The sequence below is a fragment of the Colletes latitarsis genome, chromosome 10 (genome assembly GCF_051014445.1).
Source record: "Colletes latitarsis isolate SP2378_abdomen chromosome 10, iyColLati1, whole genome shotgun sequence".
In the NCBI taxonomy this organism is placed as follows: Eukaryota; Metazoa; Arthropoda; class Insecta; order Hymenoptera; family Colletidae; genus Colletes; species Colletes latitarsis.
Window position 1 is genome coordinate 26,960,832 of NC_135143.1, and position 18,951 is coordinate 26,979,782.

Consider the following 18,951-nt stretch of genomic DNA (forward strand, 5'->3'; position numbering starts at 1 on the left):
AAATGCGCTTTCGAAATATTTCGATTCTAACTTTTCGAACAAATACTCTATATGTGCAAATTACATAAACTTTAGCGTCAAATTATACTAGAATTGCGAGTATTATTTGCTAAAATCTTTAAAAATCATAAAAAGCTAAGAAAGAATTTAGAAAAAGTGTAGCAGCGAAAGGATCGCTTTATATCTGATATATTCAAACAGTGTAGTAATTTCGAACCGCCTCGTGGGAGTCGAAAGAGCCGCCCATTTATTGTGGAATAGTTCGTTATCCTCAACGCTAGATGGCGCTCGTTTTTCGACCTCAAACCCTCTGGTGCTAAAACGCCCAAGTTTGTCGTGGAATAGTTCATTATCCTCAACGCTAGATGGCGCTTATTTACCGACCTCGAACCCTCTGGTGCTAAAACGCCCAAGTTTGTCGTGGAATAGTTCGTTATCTTCAACGCTAGATGGCGCTTATTTACCGACCTCGAACCCTCTGGTGCTAAAACGCTCAAGTTTGTCGTGGAATAGTTCTGAGCTTCGGTGAATCGAGAAAGAGGGCATATGTCATTTTGTCTTTGTCGGGTTTCCGAAACTCCACGAGCTCACGTACGCGTGATCTGACATAGGTGAGAGAGCACCTTCGGTGCCTTTCTAGCATCTCTGGTGAGAATCTTTTCCGCGCGCCTAGTATATATTACCCCTACAGATGGTGCAACACTCGCGTCGCCACCTATGGCAACTAGATACATCATGAACATAGAGCGTTCATAAACTAAACAGAAAACAGACTAGGAGCTTACTCAGTCACCACAAATATAAACATTTTCAAAATATTTATTAACTTATCGTTATTATACGTTATTTCTATCGATTAATTCGTACGCAATTGATTTTCCCCTATTGTTCGCCCACATTGAATCTTATACAATAGCGATGTACATTATAAGACGCTGGTTCGTTTGAATTCGCTCCGAATTTTAATGGAGTTACATGATCGCGTACTCGATGGTCATTAATCGAGTTCCCATTATTTCCCGTCGCGGCGCCATATGTACTAAATCTAAATTGACGCGATAGCGTAACAGTTGATTGCGATTTTATAGCCGGCGTTGATAATCTTCTGCTTCGTCGGCGAAAATTAATTTAGTCCATTGCACAGAACGTAACAGTGCTAACAACACAACGCAACGAAATATGTAACCTCAGAAATGTGAACTTCCGAAATCGTCCAGTAGAGTGCTACGAATGTCAATCGATTTTCGCAAGTTCTTTCAAGTAAATCTCAAGCGATCTTAAATACTATATCAATTTCCACGTAATACGATTAATTTCTCGATAATAGTTTGTATAAATACGCGTCGTTTAATTTATTCGGTTTATTGTGTACGAAATTGAACTTCAAAGAACGACGTATCATAAGCACCAACCTGATATTTTCACTCATTAAAACATGACAATTAAGCTGCCCCTTCCCTTCGCCTCCAATGGCTTCAGGGATTGCGTAACACAAATCGAACGAATCCTATTTAAGAGTTTGTCGTTCTGTTTTAATGGTAGACTATGTTCATAGTATACTTGTTGCACACACGCGGCTAGTTGGTTTAGTGGTGGTTGAGGAGAGAAGAAAGGGGACAGTGACGGCTGTCCAAGGGTTCTTCCTCTTACGTTTTCGTTGGACTTCGCGAGCTTTCCGCAAGCTGGTGAGCGCGTCCCGATCAATTAGCATATGCCACTTCCTAGCGGGAATTTCGTTTCACTGATCGAATAAAGGTAATTACATGACAGTTCGTATATATTTCTATCATCCGGTAGACCACTATCGAATTTCGCATGCTGACAAAAACCGACCGGGTCCAGAGCCAAATCTTGACATATCGTTTTTTTTATTTTAAAGTAAGAGGCTGCCTTTCTAACCTAAATTCTATATTCTGTTACGGGGCGCATATTAGCGGGGTAGGGTAAGGAGGGCGACAACCATGGATCTCTTTCTCTTTTTGACAGCTAAAAATACAGTTTTTCATGGTGCGTCCGCGAAATCGAACACATTTGCTATTCCGGATACGATACACCGAGCACAGATTTTAAATCGTTTACGTTGCATTTGCTTTGCGAAATAGATGTTTTTTCGTTGTTTATCGAATTATACGGCCATTCGCAAACTACAATTAATTATGTCTGTACCGTTGACTTTAATCACCATACTCGGTGAACATATTCGTTGTTTACCCGCGATACTTCTGCTTTACACTAACATATATAGTAGTATTTAATCACGATAAAATGAATATATGCATCTGCTTTTTAAACGAGAATATATGGTATGGCAATAAATGAAATAAGTTTGCAAGATACGGACATATTTTTATGTACATTTTTAGATTTTTCTTTTTTTTAATTTCGTTAACATCGAGTTAAACGTCATCAATCTATAATATGAAATTAATTTCGACTTAAATATAAAATGTTAATATATAGTAGAGCTTTACAAATATGGTAATTATCAAGTTCGTGAATTTTATTTTACACGATTTGAATATATTTACGTTAATTTTACAATTGGAATAATTTTCTGACAGAAATTTGCTAACAAATTCAGAGCAAGGAATAATTTTACTTTCTGTTATATTTTCTATTGCAAAAACATTCATATTCCTGAGAATAGAATTAATCACTACTTAAATTCAGATCAATTGCTAATGTAGTAATTCACAATCACGTTATTTTATCTGTAATATTTTTACAATATTACCTGTAACTTTTTTATCAGTAACTGACCTCTCTGTAACTGATATCTTTTAGATATTGTTTTATCTGTAACTGATATCTCTGTTGATCCAAATTTAATCGTACATATTTTTTATAAATAGGATCTCAGTGATATTTTTAGTTTCTTCCTGTAACAAAAGTTTTGCTTTAAAATACAGCAATAGTACTTTTCTATACTTCTTTAAGATTATTGTTATAAAATATGTTTCTCATAATTATTTAAAGAAATGGATAAACTAATATTGAAAACAATGATTCAAAAATGACAATATACTATCTGTGATACTATTGGACTTTAAAGGTGCATCTCATAAAGCTTATCTATCATTTGTGCATAATCTAAAGTGTATAATATTGTTTCTATAAAAGTGCAATTTAAAGCTTATTTGCTGAAATGGAGTCATATTTCATAAAATTTATGCATTCAATCGGTAATTTCCTCTTTAAATAACTCAATGACATTGTCCACTATCATTGGATTCATTATCACTAAAATTGTTAGCTAGATAAGTATTTCCTTTTTAGCATAATATTCTACCATTCATTTGATATAATGGCTTTCAAACAAGTAACTGCCCATTACAATATAGATTTTGTTAAATGATATATGTATGATTCATCAAAATACAACAAAAATCATGTATCATTATATTAAATGGAAATTTTTTATTTTATTTTACAGAAAATTCAATATGTCGCATCATCTTGTCACAGTTTGTGTGGTATGTGTTTTATGTGCTACACATAGTCCTTGCTCAGCACACACTGAATTTTCAACAACAGGGCAGGCAACTCGTATTTCTGTGAATTCTGAAGACTTACGAAATCCTAATAAACAATTGCAACCATTTCGGTTACTAATAAAATTGAAAGAAACACAGCAGAAGGATATGAGAAAACCAAATTTAAATAATCTAGGTGCTCATAAAAATGGTGCTGTTAAATTTTCTAATGTATTAGACATTGATGATACTAATGAAACATCTACCTTGTTGGTACCAGTTGCTATAAACAAACCTCATATTAAAAGAAAAACTTATAATATGAAAGGTAATAAAAATGTTCAAGATGATCATATTCCAGTAGTAGAAGAAAATTCTACATCTTTGAAAGATTTAGAAATAATAGAGAGACTAGGCCAAATTGAAATAAGTCACAACAATGAATTGAATTTTATAAGATCTGTTAAAGATCAAAATCTTATCAATGGAGCTAGGAGAAAAAGAAATGTTGATACAATAGATGAGAAGTACTTCATAACAAAAATTTTTGAAACTTATGGAGATGGTAAAAGTGTAACAATGGAAGGTTTTGAAAAGCTACTAAAGAAGCTGGGATTGCTAAGATTATTAACAGATATATCTAGAATAGATGATCATAGTATTGTTACTAGTCAACACGAAAATCCATTAGGTAAGTTTTTACATTTACATTCATTTCACATCATATATGTATAAATTTTTTTAATGGAAAATAAATACAATGTCCTATAGTTCAAAATTACCCAAAGTTAGTATAGACCAGATAAAAAAGAAATGTATTTTGTTTCAAGGAGCAGATGTAACAATTTCTGAATTTGCATTTTCATATACCTAGTTCACATTTAAGATTTTGTAGTTGGCTATTTTTAGATAGTGGGTCATTTATGATGACACACTGTCAGATGACCAAAAAAATTGCAAAATAACAACGAAATTTATTTAAAAAAGAAACTAATCATTATTGTAATCTGTTTTAATATATTGTAGAACAAAATAACAAGAAAGTGCTCAAAAGAATTTACTTGCATCTTTAAATAATTGACTCTACTTATATATGAATCTTTTTTTACATTGGAACCATTTTTTCATGATTTGAACTTAACATTTTTCTAATTTGTGAAATGAAATATAAATTTTACAATAGATCAACTTAAAATTCGTGAATAGATTAACCAGTTAACTATTTCGATCTCTTTGGAAAATGCGTATCTAAATTGCATCGCACAAATTTAGCGATGACGAGTATACTCGTCGAACACAGAGTATGTGTAATATGAAATTAGGTTGTAATAAAATGACTTTTATTTTTTTGTTTCATTACTCACACTTATTTATTTACCCAAATTAAGATAAATATTTTGCATATGAACGAAAAAATACATAAAAAACGCCACCTTTTGAATACGTGTAAAAAAGAAACGAAAGGACCCTCGTCCCGTTTTTTATTACCAGGCGAGCCACTTATTGCATAGTCTAAAACAATATATGAATCCGTAATTGTTTCTGTAATGACCAATAAAAGACAACGATACATTTACGAAAAATAATTCATACTATATACGGTTTTTTTTATATTAATTATTTATAAACTTTTATTTGTTCCTTTTATTTTGACGGGCCTCATAATATTCCAAACATCTTGAAGTTTACGAATATATTTTAGTTTTCACTAAAATTGCAATTTAAACTGCAAATTTTACCATTACTCATGACGAATATACTCGTCATAACGCAAAATTTTGCGCTTTTTTCATGACGAGTATACTCGTCAGAAACGTAAGAGTAATTGTACTTTCTATTATAAAAACATACATTCCTGAGATTAGAATTAATCACTATCCTAATTGAGATCAATTGCTAATATGGTAAATCACAATCATGATATGACAATCTTATCTGTGTAATTGATATCTTCATTGATTCAAATTTAATCATACATACTTCTTATAAATAGAAACTTAGTAATATTTTTAGAATCTTCACGCAATAAGAGTTTCATTTTTAAACAAAACAGGTGCACTTTACTGTATTTCCTTAAAATTATTATTATAGAATATACTTCTCATATTTATTTAAAAAAATGTATAAATTAATATTAGAAATAGTATTACAGAAATAATAATGCATTGTTTGTAATAAAATTACAAGTTTCATTCATCAAGTATCAAACAAGTTTTTGCCTTTTAGTGGCCCTGAATATTTCGTGATATTAGAAACAATTTCAAGTTTCCATTAAAAAGTTAATTAGGAAGTACATCATTTCACTTAAAAATAAATGGAAGACTTAATGTGTTTAAAGTATTGATCAGAAATTGCAAAAACGTCGTTAAACTATGTTCTTCATAAACCAAATTTTGTCTCAAACACTTTTCCCATTTTCAAATATAAATAAGTTATCTAGATGACCTATTTTAAATGTTCTATCTTGTATATCTGCACGATAATACATATGTATTTCAAGATCAAATGTATATCTGATGTGGACATACCATTTCTAATTATCAATTAACAACTGTCAATCACAATAAATATAAATCTACATTTGTTTTAATATGTGTACAGTCTGATAATATTTTAAATTGATTCAATCTGGGAATCATCTTGATAATAATAATTTAACTTAAATTGAAGGTTCAGACTTCTGTTTAATTGATCCATTAAGTTACTTATTGATTTCATTGAACTGCTACTCGGATCTCTATTAAAATATGTTCACAGTACCTTTTCAAAGAAATTCATACGTGAAATAAAAGTAAAAATAATATGGTTGGATATAAGAAAGAATAAACAAAATTTGATACTATCCTTGTTGATTGCAAAGAGACTGCAGCACTGAAATAGTTATATCTTATGTAACATTATCCTCCGTGCAGATAGTTGGAATTTATCTGCTATGTATAACAGCATGCAACATATAAAATTTTTGCAAGCATTGAAACTATATCAAAAGGTATCAAATGATACATTCTTAGTAATATGTTAATCGAGTTTTCTTTCGTTAAAAAGTATTTTATTTTACACATACGTAAATAGTTAATAGTATTAATACATTGCTGTTGATAGGTACCCTGCTATGGTTTTTCCTCTGTAAAGGCATATCAAAAGTCTAGAGACATATTAAATTGCTGTGGTGAACACAATTTCTATAAATAATCTGCAGACAGTGCATTTTATGTCTCTGTTCATTAAAAATGTTATGATCCTTTTTATTTTCTATAATCACTTGAAATTGTATATTCTACATGCATTTATATCTGTCCATAAATTCTATTGTTATAGATAAATCAAAAAATATACAAAATAATGGCCTATCAGAATATGAAAATGAAACTAAAAAGGAACGGGTAAGATAAATTATAATAATACAAATTACATTTTACTATTTAGATTTAGAAAAATCGAATAGATTTGTTTTCTTTTAAATCATTAAATATTTTTCATAAATGACTGTCCCGCTATTTCAGTGCTTAAATAGTAGAGAATTGTTAAGTACTGTTGCAAGAGATATGCCTTACACTAATAATAATTCAACATTACCAAGTTGGCTTTTTGAACGTGTGTGTCCAGCTCTTGTTTACCAATTAGCAGGTGAATCGAGTTCAGAAAGAAATGGATGCATTCTTGTGCCAGAGAATTATAAACCAGTAACAGTTAATAAATACTTTGGAGATGATGTAACACGTAATATGGTTCAAGGTATAGAATTGTAAAATGACACAAATAAAGGTCTCGCGTTTTGATCATGGCGCGATACTAAATATGTTATTGTGTTGTTTAGTGTGGGCCTATTCTACAATTAGTATTCTAATAATCAGTCTCTGTGGTTTACTTGGTGTAGCCGTTATACCTTGCATGGGTAAAGTTTACTATCATCAGTTACTGCAGTTTCTAGTTGCTCTTGCTGTAGGAACTCTATGCGGTGATGCTCTTATTCATTTGTTACCACATGTAAGATTTTATATTAAGGATTTAATAATTCGCAATAACCGGCGTTAGTTAGCTCAGTATTATATTCCTATTGCAGGCAATGACGACACATAATCACGATCATGAACATGGTCATGATGATAATGACAATGATCATGCCATAATAAATCATAAGGAACAACACAATATGAATATGTGGAAAGGAGTAGTTGCAATGATAGGTCTTGTATTATTTTTTTTTACGGAGAAAGCTCTGACATTGTTGGCAGAGTGGAGAAAACGTCGACAACGTCGTAATAAGGTAAATATAAGTATTAAACACAAATGTCTTTTTCAAACATTCCGTTCTTATACTTAAACGTTTCAACCAATTTTTAAATCTTTCGTCGGTACTGGCAAATTCAAAATAAATTAATGATCCTAAATGGAGGAGTAAAGAAAGCGAGATTCTTTGGCCTTTTGCACTCCAAGAATTATTTTCAATACAAACGACCAATAATTTTAAGACAGTTTTATGGTTCCGCATATTTTTACCTGTATGTGCCGTTTCCTGATTAGAAATTCTAAAATTTATGATAGGTATGAGTACGACGAGTTTTATGACCTGTCATAAACCTCGCCTAACAATGGATTTCAGCGATATGCTGTTACAACTTTCAACAATAATCTATAATCAAGACTTGAAAGTTGTTATAATCTAGAACCTTAATTTTGGACTATATTAGTTCTTTATAGCAGTTATTTAGAATAAAAGTTCTTCGTAACAATTTCGACTAGAACTTTTATACAATCGTTTAAAATATTCACTTTCGGAATCTTTTCAAGCCCTATTTATAGTACAACAAATAAAAGTATCATAAGAGGAAATTAGCATAAGTAAATTGAAAATTGGCCGGTTGCTATCTCTCGGATTATTTCGTAACTAGCTGTGCAATACATTGCTAAAAAGAACCAAAATAAATTAACTAAAATGTTCAAGAATGGGGACGAATTTAGTTTAACTATTTTACACCAAACCACAACTAGAAATTATTATTTATAACGCGTGTGTATACAGTTCAAACATATTTTTAAATAGAGGGTAAACTGTTATAATTTCAGCTTCCTTCGCGTGTTAGAGTAATGAGAGAAACAGATGGGCCGAACAGTAATGTTGTCGGAGAGAAACTTTGTAAACACAAATATTCGTCGTATCCGTATTGTTACGATGAAATTAATACGGATGCTCAAGGTAGAATACTATTTTAATTTGTTCAGAATTTTAGTAAAACGTTTAATATTTTTTATTTTGCATTTTAAACATTGTGAAAAGGGGTAATTAGTTTATCATTTAAAAAGAAGGTATTTTCAATTCAGATAATCATCATAATCGTCAACATAATAATCATGAAAGACCTCCAGTCATTGAAGAGGAGAAACCTTTGACATCAAACTGTAATTCGGTTTCGAAAATTATGACGAATGACGTCGAGAAAAAATCACACGAGGATTGGAGATTAGAAGATACAATTGTAAATACTAAGAAAAATACAGATGGTGCCGACATACCGCTAAACAAATCAGAAAGTTACACCGTTATTATACGCGAGCATGAAACAAAACACCACGGCCATACTCATTCACATGGTATAATCGAGTGATATACTATGATTTTATTATTGGCATTTTCGATGATTAAGGGATATAATGCTTGAATTTCTTTAGGTCATGTCCATTCTGCGCCAGAATCTATGTCAAGTGTTGCTTGGATGGTAATAATGGGCGATGGCTTGCATAATTTTACAGATGGTATGGCTATAGGAGCTGCTTTCTCAGCAAACATTGCAGGTGGTTTTTCTACAGCAATAGCAGTATTTTGCCACGAATTACCTCATGAAATAGGTACATTATACTAAGTATATAAATATCTACAAATTCTAGAATGCCATACTTTGGGGTTTAGTAAACTAGCAATTTCTATGCTTCTCTAACAAGTTATTAATTTCTTTGGAATACGGAAAATATAAACATTAAAAACTCAAACATGGTTTTTTTAAACTTACTCGGTATACCATTTTGTTTAAAACTTTGTAGAATAGAAACTATAAATTTGAATTTAAATTTCCGTGCGCGATTGTAACTATTGGAGAGGGTACAACTAACGATAAGATCCGTTGAATCCCAAAGTGATGTACCTAAAATTGAAGTACAGTGTTCTAGGATTAAATAGTAAATATTAAATATTATTCCAAGTTTTGATGTACATATGTTTAATTAAATAGGTGACTTCGCGGTCTTGTTAAAAGCTGGCATGAGTGCTAAACAGGCTGTCTTTTATAATCTGTTATCTTCCGTGCTCTGCTTATTTGGTATGATATTTGGTGTGTTACTGGGTAGCACTCCAGCTGTAAGTAGTTGGATGTTCGCGGCTGCTGCAGGAATGTTTATATATATAGCATTAGTGGATATGGTAAGTGGTACATGGTTCATAACTTCTTACCGATTTAATTTTTTGTAAGTATAATTGATTAACAAATATATTTTATTAGATTCCAGAATTATCTTCGAGTCACTCTGTGGAACGCAGTTCTCAATGGCAATGTATTTTACAAGCATTAGGGCTATCGTGTGGCCTTGGTATAATGTTAATTATAGCGTTCTTTGAACACGATCTTAAGAATATGTTCAGTGATTAAATTTAAAAAGACTGACAACTTTTTTAAACAATGGTAAGCTTGCAATACTTCCTACAGACCGATTTGTGGGTCAATACCCGAGTCAATAAAACTTTATTTGTACATTCTTACCGAAACAACATTTACTTTTACTATAATACAAACAATTTATTTTTCCTTCTTCATATGTCTAGCATAAGATTACTTGTTGACAGCAACGCACTTGTTGTTACAAAAACTTAAAAAGGTACTACAGAGGAATAAATGCTAAATGTTTTGTAACATTTATAACATTAAGAATGTTACACTCTGTGCACAAGAACGAATGAAATAGGCAACTCGAAGAATTTTAGATAATTCAAATACAACGACAATATTTGAGGTATACTTGTTAGAAACCATTCGTGACATATTGAGTTCTTTTAAACTAATATAAAAAGCAATATTTTACAATTCACGGAACAAAACATTACGAAGATAGGTAAATATAATTAATTTTTATTAAATAGTTTTTAATATTTTGCATACTAAGATCACATGAATTTGTGAAAATGCCATGCAGTTGTCTTAAGTTTTTTTTTATTGTAAATGATTTGGTGCTTGTATTACCAAACAGTTGACTGAGATTGCTTTGATTAAATTACACGCCTTTTTAATTACACGTAACTAATTCTCTAAACGTAAAAGGTTTTCTGGTCTGGATAGTGAACGAATATTCATTTTATTTCTCTGTGGTTCCGGAAAGTTTTAGGCGTTAAAAATGTGTTTTTAAATTATTAGATTGAAATTGGACAAATTGGCCAAGTTATAGAAGTTAAACGAGTTAATAATGAATAAATTGATATTTAATTTGTTCTTTGAATTATTCATTATTCATGAATCTATACAGATCTAAGCATTTCAGCATGCAATGAAACGTTGGTAGAAATTCGTATACCGTCCACAATATTTATAGATAAATATGCAAATGTTGAGGAAGCTATTATCGGTAGTCTGCGATAAAATGTACAAACACCATTTTTGTATATTGTTCCAGACCAGGAAATACCTTTCAAACATTTTAAGTCTTATATTAGGAGATAACATAAATCAAGATCTGTATTTATTTTTTAACACGTTCACACCGGCATGATTAACGTGTAGGTCAGGACATATGTATGTAATGGAGTGACATGACTCACGGGTAGGTCAGACTTATTAAAACATTGACTACCATGTCAGGTAACACATAAAAGAACACACAAAGGGCCACATTATCCGAATAAGAGTGACACTCGTATTTTATCATGTCACGAATGATGTTATTTCACATTTCTGTCAGAATGTGAAAGGATTAACAAAATGATCGTAATTATGAAAATGATAAATATAATTTATTAAAAACATTTCAAAACATTGACTCCAATATTGCCCATTTCTGGGTGTAGTAAAGTACAGTGATGCCTTGAAAATTAACCTAAATTTTTCCTGTAAATAATCACGAATTAAATATATTTCATTCTTTATAAACAGATATCTAAAGACGCCATTTTTCCAAAAGTTTGAATTATGTTTGTCTTATTCACCTTCGATTCAGTTCCTTCAATTAGGTTTAATGCATTATAAATTTGTTACATCTTTTTTAATAATTCTAGTATTTCTCTGAAATGTGTCTTTAATTTTTTAATAATTCTAAAATAAATTTGTCAATCGTTCATAACGTTTATAATATTGGGTTATGCCGTTTAATAAGTAATATATAAAATCATGCACCGGATTGAACGTGTTAATTGTTAATTGCCTGGCATTCACACGACATATATGTGTTCCTAGGCCATTAGTGTCCAAGTATAATTGTGATATATTTTATATAATAACTGCATTCTCTTTATCTTAGTACAATAACCAAACAAGGCTTCAAATAAATACCTTTTGATTGAATCGCTGACACATATAATACCATAATGTATTATTGTATTATTGAAATGAACATAAAGCTCTGTGTGTTTTAAGATCATTTTGAGTTGAAGTAGGTATGCATTAGTTAAGTCGTAAAATATGAAATAAAAGAACAAACAAACACAATTGCATTTTATCGAGTTTACAATAATGTTTTCAAAACTTTGGTGCTCGTTTATCTCAAGTTATTTTATAATAATTATTCTTTATGTATTTGCACAAAATGTTGGATTATGATACTACAAGAAAGATGCATATACAAGATTTTATTTTAGCAATCGGTGCAAACAAAAACAATTATAAAGTAAGATATTTACTGACAGTGCTATAGTATATTCTAGTTTTACCTAATTCCAAATATGCTTGTGCACAAAATGATTTTATCGAATATCAATATAGATAAATAAAGATGGTACAAAGATAATACACCATTCACAATGATTGGATATATTCAAATTTTAAGGTATTCTCATATTGTCACTGTAATTACCAAATTCATTTTCTTTAAATTACATTTCTTTTCTAATCAGTAATTACATGTTGTACCATAACATACGATTGAAACGTAAAATCCAAATATTTATAGCTGTAAATCTCAATATTTTTAGCTGTACTTACGTGAATTAACGAAAATTGTATACATAGCTATGGGAAAATATTTTGAATTTTCTAAAATCAAGCTTCAAATAAGATTTCTATCCTCGATGTTGTATACAATAATTTTAAACCGTTGCATTTATCATAAACACAGTAGCGTAGCTGGAAGTGATGCAGGGGCGGTCCGCCACAAGAAATGTTTTTATTATCGAACAGAGCGATTCAAGAGATAACTTTTTTTCAACTAGATCACGATCACAATCACTGTACGGAAGGTTTCGGCTACCTTGCGTGATTGGTGATAATTAACTAAATGCAAAGAACTAAGTTAAGGTCTTGCAATGATAACTGGAGTATAAGTAGTTCGAGACTAATGTTTTGGTAACCATGGTTACAGGATTACGTAGAATAACGAAACTTGTATATTGGATGTGTTTTTCCCACACCTGGGAAAAATTTTAATGGGGGATTCTAGAGGCCAAAATACGACGAAAATCAAGAATATCGATTTGTTGATTGAGACTTCGTTAAAAAGTTATTAACTTTTAAAGTTCCGCCCGTACTGAATTTTTTTCTCGAAAATGCGCAAGATTTCGGAGGTATGTCTATTCACCAAAAATGATTGTAATTGACCCCCGCAACCGAAAATAATTTTTTTAGTATGATTTGAAATTTTTTAATTTCGTCTAAAAATTTCAGTGCCTTCTCGAATTTTTTTCTTGAAAGTGAGTAGGATTTCGAGAGTATGTGTAATGACCAAAAATGATTGTAATTGACCCTCGCAACCGAAAATAATTTTTCCAGAACGATTTGAAATTTTTGAATGTAATTGTTAATAACTTTTTAACGCAGCGTCCATCATCAAATTGGTATTCTTGATTTTCGTCTTATTTTTAAAATTTTTCTCAGGGGTGGCCGAACACCCTGTATACATCTGGTTTTAGATGGGGTCAAAATGAATATGTGACTGAGGTGTCCGCTGAGTAGCATAGGTCGTCGAAACGTGATGGGTCTACTTTATAGCGACTATGGTTTCTACTGAGTAGTATAAATCAGCGGGATGCGATGGCCTTCGCTAAATAGCATGGGTTAGGTCTGCTTCGTAGAAACTAAGGTTTCTGCTGAGTGGTATAGGTCAGCGAGATATGATGACCTTGTTTCACAATTACATTGATAAAGAAAGTTTCCTTGGCGAGAAGAAGTGCTTGATATTAGTATTGCTAGATGCGAGAGGAACTTTTCTAAACTAAAACTTATAAAGAATTATCTAAGATCTACTGTGAGCACATTGTGATTGAGAAATCTTGCCATACTATCTATAATGTAACAATCGACAGGCGAAATAGATTTCGAATGTGTCATTAAAGATTTCACTAGCCGAAAAGCAAGGAAAATGACATTATAAAAATTGCAGTTAATTTTTCTACTTTAAAGATAAGCATGGTATCTTAATTTTATCATTCTCCTTATAAGTTCTATCTTTTTGTTCAAGAATGCTTTATGTGTATTGTGTTCTTGGGGGTGGGAGGGACATATCCAAAGACCGCCCCGGGTGATATAATTTCTAGCTACGCCACTGTATCGACATTATTCTAACGAGCTTGAAAGTTCGTTGCAAATATGTATTACGTATTTTCTCTATTACTTAAAAACTGTATCATTTAAGCAACCAAATCACGGTAAAACCTCATCTACTTATTGTAAGTTACTTATGACACTTATTTTGTTTGTATATTAATATTAATGCTATGATCGATAACAATGTATTTTTTTACAGAAAATGTAAAAATTGAAAAAAAGCGTTGTATTCTTGTAAGCAAACATTTTTTCTTAAGTTGCATCTTATATTAATACTGGTGTAATTAGCTAAATGATTTGCGCTGTTTGTACAAATTCAAATGCTAAGTATAAAAATTAGTTTTCACATAGTATGTGTTTAAATATATTTCCTAAAAAAAATTTTATTTTTTCATCCGTAATAAGAATAGAAATAGTAAATCTGTTGATTTTATACGAGGAAATATTTTATTGTTTAAAGTTTATTATTTAAAAGAGAAAAAAACACTGTCCTTAAATGCTTTAATAAAATCCGAATTATGCTTTTATGGATAATTGCTCTAAGATAGTGTATTTGTTCCTTTCTTTGCAATTATATCCTACTTTCCTAATTTGTTAACTTCAGCACTCGATAAATTGCAGTATTTTTTATGGTGGTAATGCAAATATACGATTGTAAATTGATAATTTGAATTTAGGAAATTTTCACGAGTGTAAGACAAACAATTAGTTACTAATAACAAAAATCAAAAATCCTAGATACAAAATATTTACAGTGGTATATTTTATATAGAATATATGCTTCAATAAGTTTTCTTGGCGTACCTCGGCATTATAAATTTGACATTAAAAAATAAGGATATAAAATTAAAGGAAAACATTATAGAAAAACAATAGGAATACGAATGAGTTTTTTTATTTTTTAAATCAAATAGAGAACTATATTTACAAACGGAAATTATACTCTACAATAAATTTACAGTAATGTATATTTTATTATCACACAATACGCGCCTCCAATCTCAAATGTTTTCTTCTGCGTGTTTAATGAATGAAAGTAATTAACACATTTTAAAGTGTGTTACCGGCGTTGAATCATGCAATCTCCTACAAATAAAATTATTGTAATTATGTAACAATAAACATTAACGTTCTATTAATGTTTAAAATATAGTAATGAGATTATAAAAAAAAATGTTTTGTCATACAGAAACAAGGTCATCTCTATCGCTCATCTGGGCTGACAAACTAAACGCAGTATCCGTGCTAGCTTCGCTATTCAAGCTTTCGTTAAACGCTGGTTTTATGTGTGCAGCATCGCTCATTTCTCTCATTAATCCAGCCATATCATCATCCGGATCAATTTCTTGAATTTCGCCTACTACATCAATTTCCATAGACTGACTATCTGTTATTGATATTTCTGGTGCTTCAGGTTTGGATTCTTTAAACTGATTGTTACAGAATTACTATTACCATATTGTTTAACTCGATTCACGTAATATAATGGAAATAATATAGTCATTTAAAATCCTCACCTTCATTGATTCTAATTTACATTCGTTTGGTAAATTCATATGAAATACACAATTTGTATCAAAAATTACAGGTACAGGCTCATGGCATTCTATATCTGCTCGTACTGCTCCACATGCTTTAAATAAAACTTGATGTTGATCCTGCCAATACAGTAAGATCATTTTAATTTACATTCTTTACATTGCAATTTTGTTCATATTAAAGTAGCCTTACTTTAAGAATATGTTTACGACAATGTTTCGCGGCAGGAAGAGTTCTTTCCCCACATTTCACTCCACCTTCCGTAAAGATACATTTCGATACGCTCGGTATTTTTTGTGTAGATCCTTCAGTCACCTACAACAAACACATAATTTCAATCGAAGTTGTTTAATTTAATCGAAAATAAAGTCATAGTATATTCGTCCATTACCTGTACTCTACGTTCCAATGATTTCCTGTACAGTATAGCTTCGACTCCGCTACGTCTATGATATCGATTTAAAGCTTTCAATTTCTCATAAATCTTTTTCTCTTTTGCAGTTTCTTTTGGTTGGTCGTGTATGCTACACAATGTTTCTTTTTCTTTTTTAAGCGCATGTAAATACTTTCGTCTTTTTTCTTTGAGCGTATATTGCAACCTCCTAAACTGTTCTATATAAAGTGACTGTAACCTAATCAGTTTTTCTCGTGCGATATATATCACCTCCTCAGCCGTAAAAATCCCGGCATGCCTTAAAAAATTAATACTAATGATTCAATAGAAATGAGTGTCTTATTTTCGCATAAAGCAGCTACGAAAGACAAGTAAGCAGTTTTGAAAGTTTCGTTCAAAACTGTCTAAGTCTTGAGTGTTATCTTTTTATTAACACTTTGAAGGCCGCTGTCGCGTGTACGTGACATCGTCAACCAACCATTGTCGCCCATTATCACGTGTACGTGATTTTATCCGATTTGTTCCGGTACAAATCTTGAGTCGTATAGTAATAGTTTATTATTTATAAAATGTTAAATGTAAGAGTTTCGCGATGAAGAATGGTTTGGAAACTCTAGTTGAATCGAAATTTCGCGGTCATCAAAGTGTTAAAATAGTGTGCAATAGAAAATAAAATTTTTTAGACAGATTTGCTCAAGCCAAAGCATGCTAGCTGGTATTCTACAGAAGAACATTTATCGTAATGTATGAAATATCGTGAGCATTAGCACACAAGCCTATCCTTACTTTAAGGGATCTTCTTGCGCGCTGTATAAACTGTCGTTATCACTATCGTCTAAATAACTTCCTCTTAAAGTATCGCTCACCACAGTGGGTTCAACGTCACTATCTGAAGAACTTGCATAATCTAAAATATCGCATCCGCTTGCATTTACTCTAAACGCATCGACTTCGGCTGAAATTAAAAAAAAAAAAATTAATTCTCTCGATTTAAAAGATGTCCAGTGATAATTACAATATTGTTATTTGATCCAAACTTACTGAACGGATCTAATGCTTTGACTTTTCCGTCATCGTCTTCTGTATCTTCGGTACTCGAATCGATCGGTTTAACGTAATGACTTAAATTAAGTAAGAGCATTTCGGGTGTTTGCGGTAAAGAATGGCGCGACGTTGACTTTATGCGTGCTATTTGAGCTTTCCTTGCGTGTTCTGTACAATACCTATTAAAAATAAATTTCTACATAAAATCTGACGAATGTTGATGTATTAGTATTCGTGGCTCCCGGATGGATCTAACAAGGGAAGTCTCAGTTGTGGCCTTTACCAATTTCAACAAAATTTAACAGGGCAATAGATCCATATCATTATAGCCATAGGTGGTCAGACATATTGTATTTAAAATTGTAGAAATAAATATTTACTTCTATCTTGATAAGAGATTGATTTCTTCATAATAATTAAAGAAATAATTCACGTACAATAAATATTGTATCAAATAGTTGTAATACTTGATGTGTAACATTTAAGTGTTGAACCCATTAAATATAGTCCAGATAAAACCCTATTATTGTTCATTGATAGTGATTTCTAGTAATTCATACAATCTAATGCAAGTAAATGTAAAAATATAGAGAAGCTGTGCCTTGTTAGACACAGCATCCATCTGGAAACCATGAATAATTATATTAACTCTGGCCATAAAAGCCTGAAATTTCAAATGTTGTCATACTACAAGAATACATTACATACGAAATATCTCTTCTATCTAACTTTGGTGCTGGGTTTTGGCATTTTCTGCCATTAGTATTATAAACAAAGCCACATTGTTTGAAAGGCGCAGTTGAATCCTCAAGAATATGTTTGGCACAATAATTATATCCTTCGAGACAAGGTTGTGTACATTCGTATGATGCATATAAACAAGCCTGTGTTTGCTTTGGTTTCTTTGTGACTGTAGTAGTCACAGGCATTGTCGTTTTTGGGATACGAAACATACCTTGCCTATGGAAAGAATAAAAATTATAACAATTATAATAGACATTTTAGTCTTCTTTTTACTCATACAATACACTGTCGAAGTATGAATGGAAAAATGCAAGCCACCCTTTATGATAGAAATTTAAAAATACGCTGTACACGATTTACAATTTTAAATTTAGCGCGGCAGGTTACCTCGGAAATCAACATAATTACATTAATTCTGTCGCTTCGGAATAATTTATAAGTTGTTGAATATTCAATACGTAAAAAATTATGTTGAACATAAAACATTAAATATACTGAAATTTTTATCTATGTTTTGGAATAAAAATATCGTGGAATATGTATTTGTAACAAGTGGTAGTTCGCCGCCATTTTGTACGTGGGATGTTGAATGAAGTTTCATTGATGTATGTACGGATTTCGAAAGAATGATGCGGACATGTGATTGGTTTTAGTGAAAAATCGGAATAAAAGAAAACAAGCGGGACTTCAGAAAGCCACGAAGCATAATTTTTTAGAAACTTACCGTGATCTCTTACATCAAATCTTCCGAGAAGGAAAGACAGTGCCAACCGATTCACGTTTGTCACCGTCAACGTTCTTCTGGAAACTTCGAGAGAAAAGAAATTATACAGTGAAACGTAAAGTACTGGCGATTGGTGCCGTAAGTCTGAGGTTCTATGCGACTAAATAATAAATACTCGATAAACAGCACTAGGTCCTTCGGTAGGACTAAGATAACGGGACGCTACTACATGGATAATATTGGCTGCGTGCACATACTACTAGCTCAACGACGATTGCGTCACTTCCGGGAATTTAAAGC

General features: G+C 31.4%; 2 protein-coding genes across 10 annotated transcripts; one reads left to right on the forward strand and one right to left on the reverse strand.

Annotated features, from left to right (window-relative positions):
• Positions 1-1,181: 1,181 nt before the first annotated feature.
• On the forward strand, positions 1,182-14,556 carry LOC143346865 (zinc transporter foi). Of its 8 annotated transcripts, XR_013080522.1 has the most exons (13): positions 1,182-1,755; positions 3,434-4,164; positions 6,792-6,856; positions 6,977-7,208; positions 7,291-7,460; positions 7,537-7,740; positions 8,541-8,670; positions 8,796-9,065; positions 9,144-9,320; positions 9,701-9,888; positions 9,968-10,147; positions 10,288-10,574; positions 11,970-14,556. XR_013080522.1 is itself a non-coding variant. In XM_076775437.1 (12 exons), exons 2-11 carry the CDS (start codon positions 3,444-3,446, stop codon positions 10,112-10,114), a joined length of 2,304 nt encoding a protein of 767 aa, XP_076631552.1. In that variant the 5' UTR covers positions 1,182-1,755; positions 3,434-3,443; the 3' UTR covers positions 10,115-10,147; positions 10,288-14,556. The 8 variants fall into 8 exon arrangements, 7 of the variants coding, with proteins under 7 accessions (XP_076631552.1, XP_076631559.1, XP_076631553.1 ...); XM_076775437.1 differs by having other exon boundaries at positions 10,288-14,556; XM_076775444.1 differs by having other exon boundaries at positions 10,309-14,556.
• Positions 14,557-15,089: 533 nt separating this feature from the next.
• On the reverse strand, positions 15,090-18,912 carry Dgt1 (KAT8 regulatory NSL complex subunit dim gamma-tubulin 1). Of its 2 annotated transcripts, XM_076775445.1 has the most exons (10): positions 18,827-18,912; positions 18,652-18,735; positions 17,892-18,143; positions 17,181-17,362; positions 16,926-17,094; positions 16,137-16,452; positions 15,938-16,060; positions 15,724-15,864; positions 15,394-15,636; positions 15,090-15,292 (listed from the first exon to the last, which is right to left on the reverse strand). In XM_076775445.1, exons 3-10 carry the CDS (start codon positions 18,134-18,136, stop codon positions 15,281-15,283), a joined length of 1,431 nt encoding a protein of 476 aa, XP_076631560.1. In that variant the 5' UTR covers positions 18,137-18,143; positions 18,652-18,735; positions 18,827-18,912; the 3' UTR covers positions 15,090-15,280. The 2 variants fall into 2 exon arrangements, with proteins under 2 accessions (XP_076631560.1, XP_076631561.1); XM_076775446.1 differs by lacking the exon at positions 18,827-18,912 and having other exon boundaries at positions 16,137-16,437; positions 18,652-18,792.
• Between the last annotated feature and the right edge of the window lie 39 nt (positions 18,913-18,951).

Excerpts from the sequence above, each read along its gene's own strand:
- Dgt1 (XM_076775445.1), bottom strand. The coding sequence starts at position 18,136 with ATGTTTCGTATCCCAAAAACGACAATGCCTGTGACTACTACAGTCACA. Across the intron at positions 17,095-17,180 it reads CAAAGCATTAGATCCGTTCA|CCGAAGTCGATGCGTTTAGA; the intron begins GTAAGTTTGGAT and ends TTTTAATTTCAG. Across the intron at positions 15,637-15,723 it reads GTAAATTAGAATCAATGAAG|TTTAAAGAATCCAAACCTGA; the intron begins GTGAGGATTTTA and ends TGTAACAATCAG.
- LOC143346865 (XM_076775437.1), top strand. The coding sequence starts at position 3,444 with ATGTCGCATCATCTTGTCACAGTTTGTGTGGTATGTGTTTTATGTGCT. Across the intron at positions 7,209-7,290 it reads AACACGTAATATGGTTCAAG|TGTGGGCCTATTCTACAATT; the intron begins GTATAGAATTGT and ends TGTGTTGTTTAG. Across the intron at positions 8,671-8,795 it reads AATTAATACGGATGCTCAAG|ATAATCATCATAATCGTCAA; the intron begins GTAGAATACTAT and ends TTTTCAATTCAG.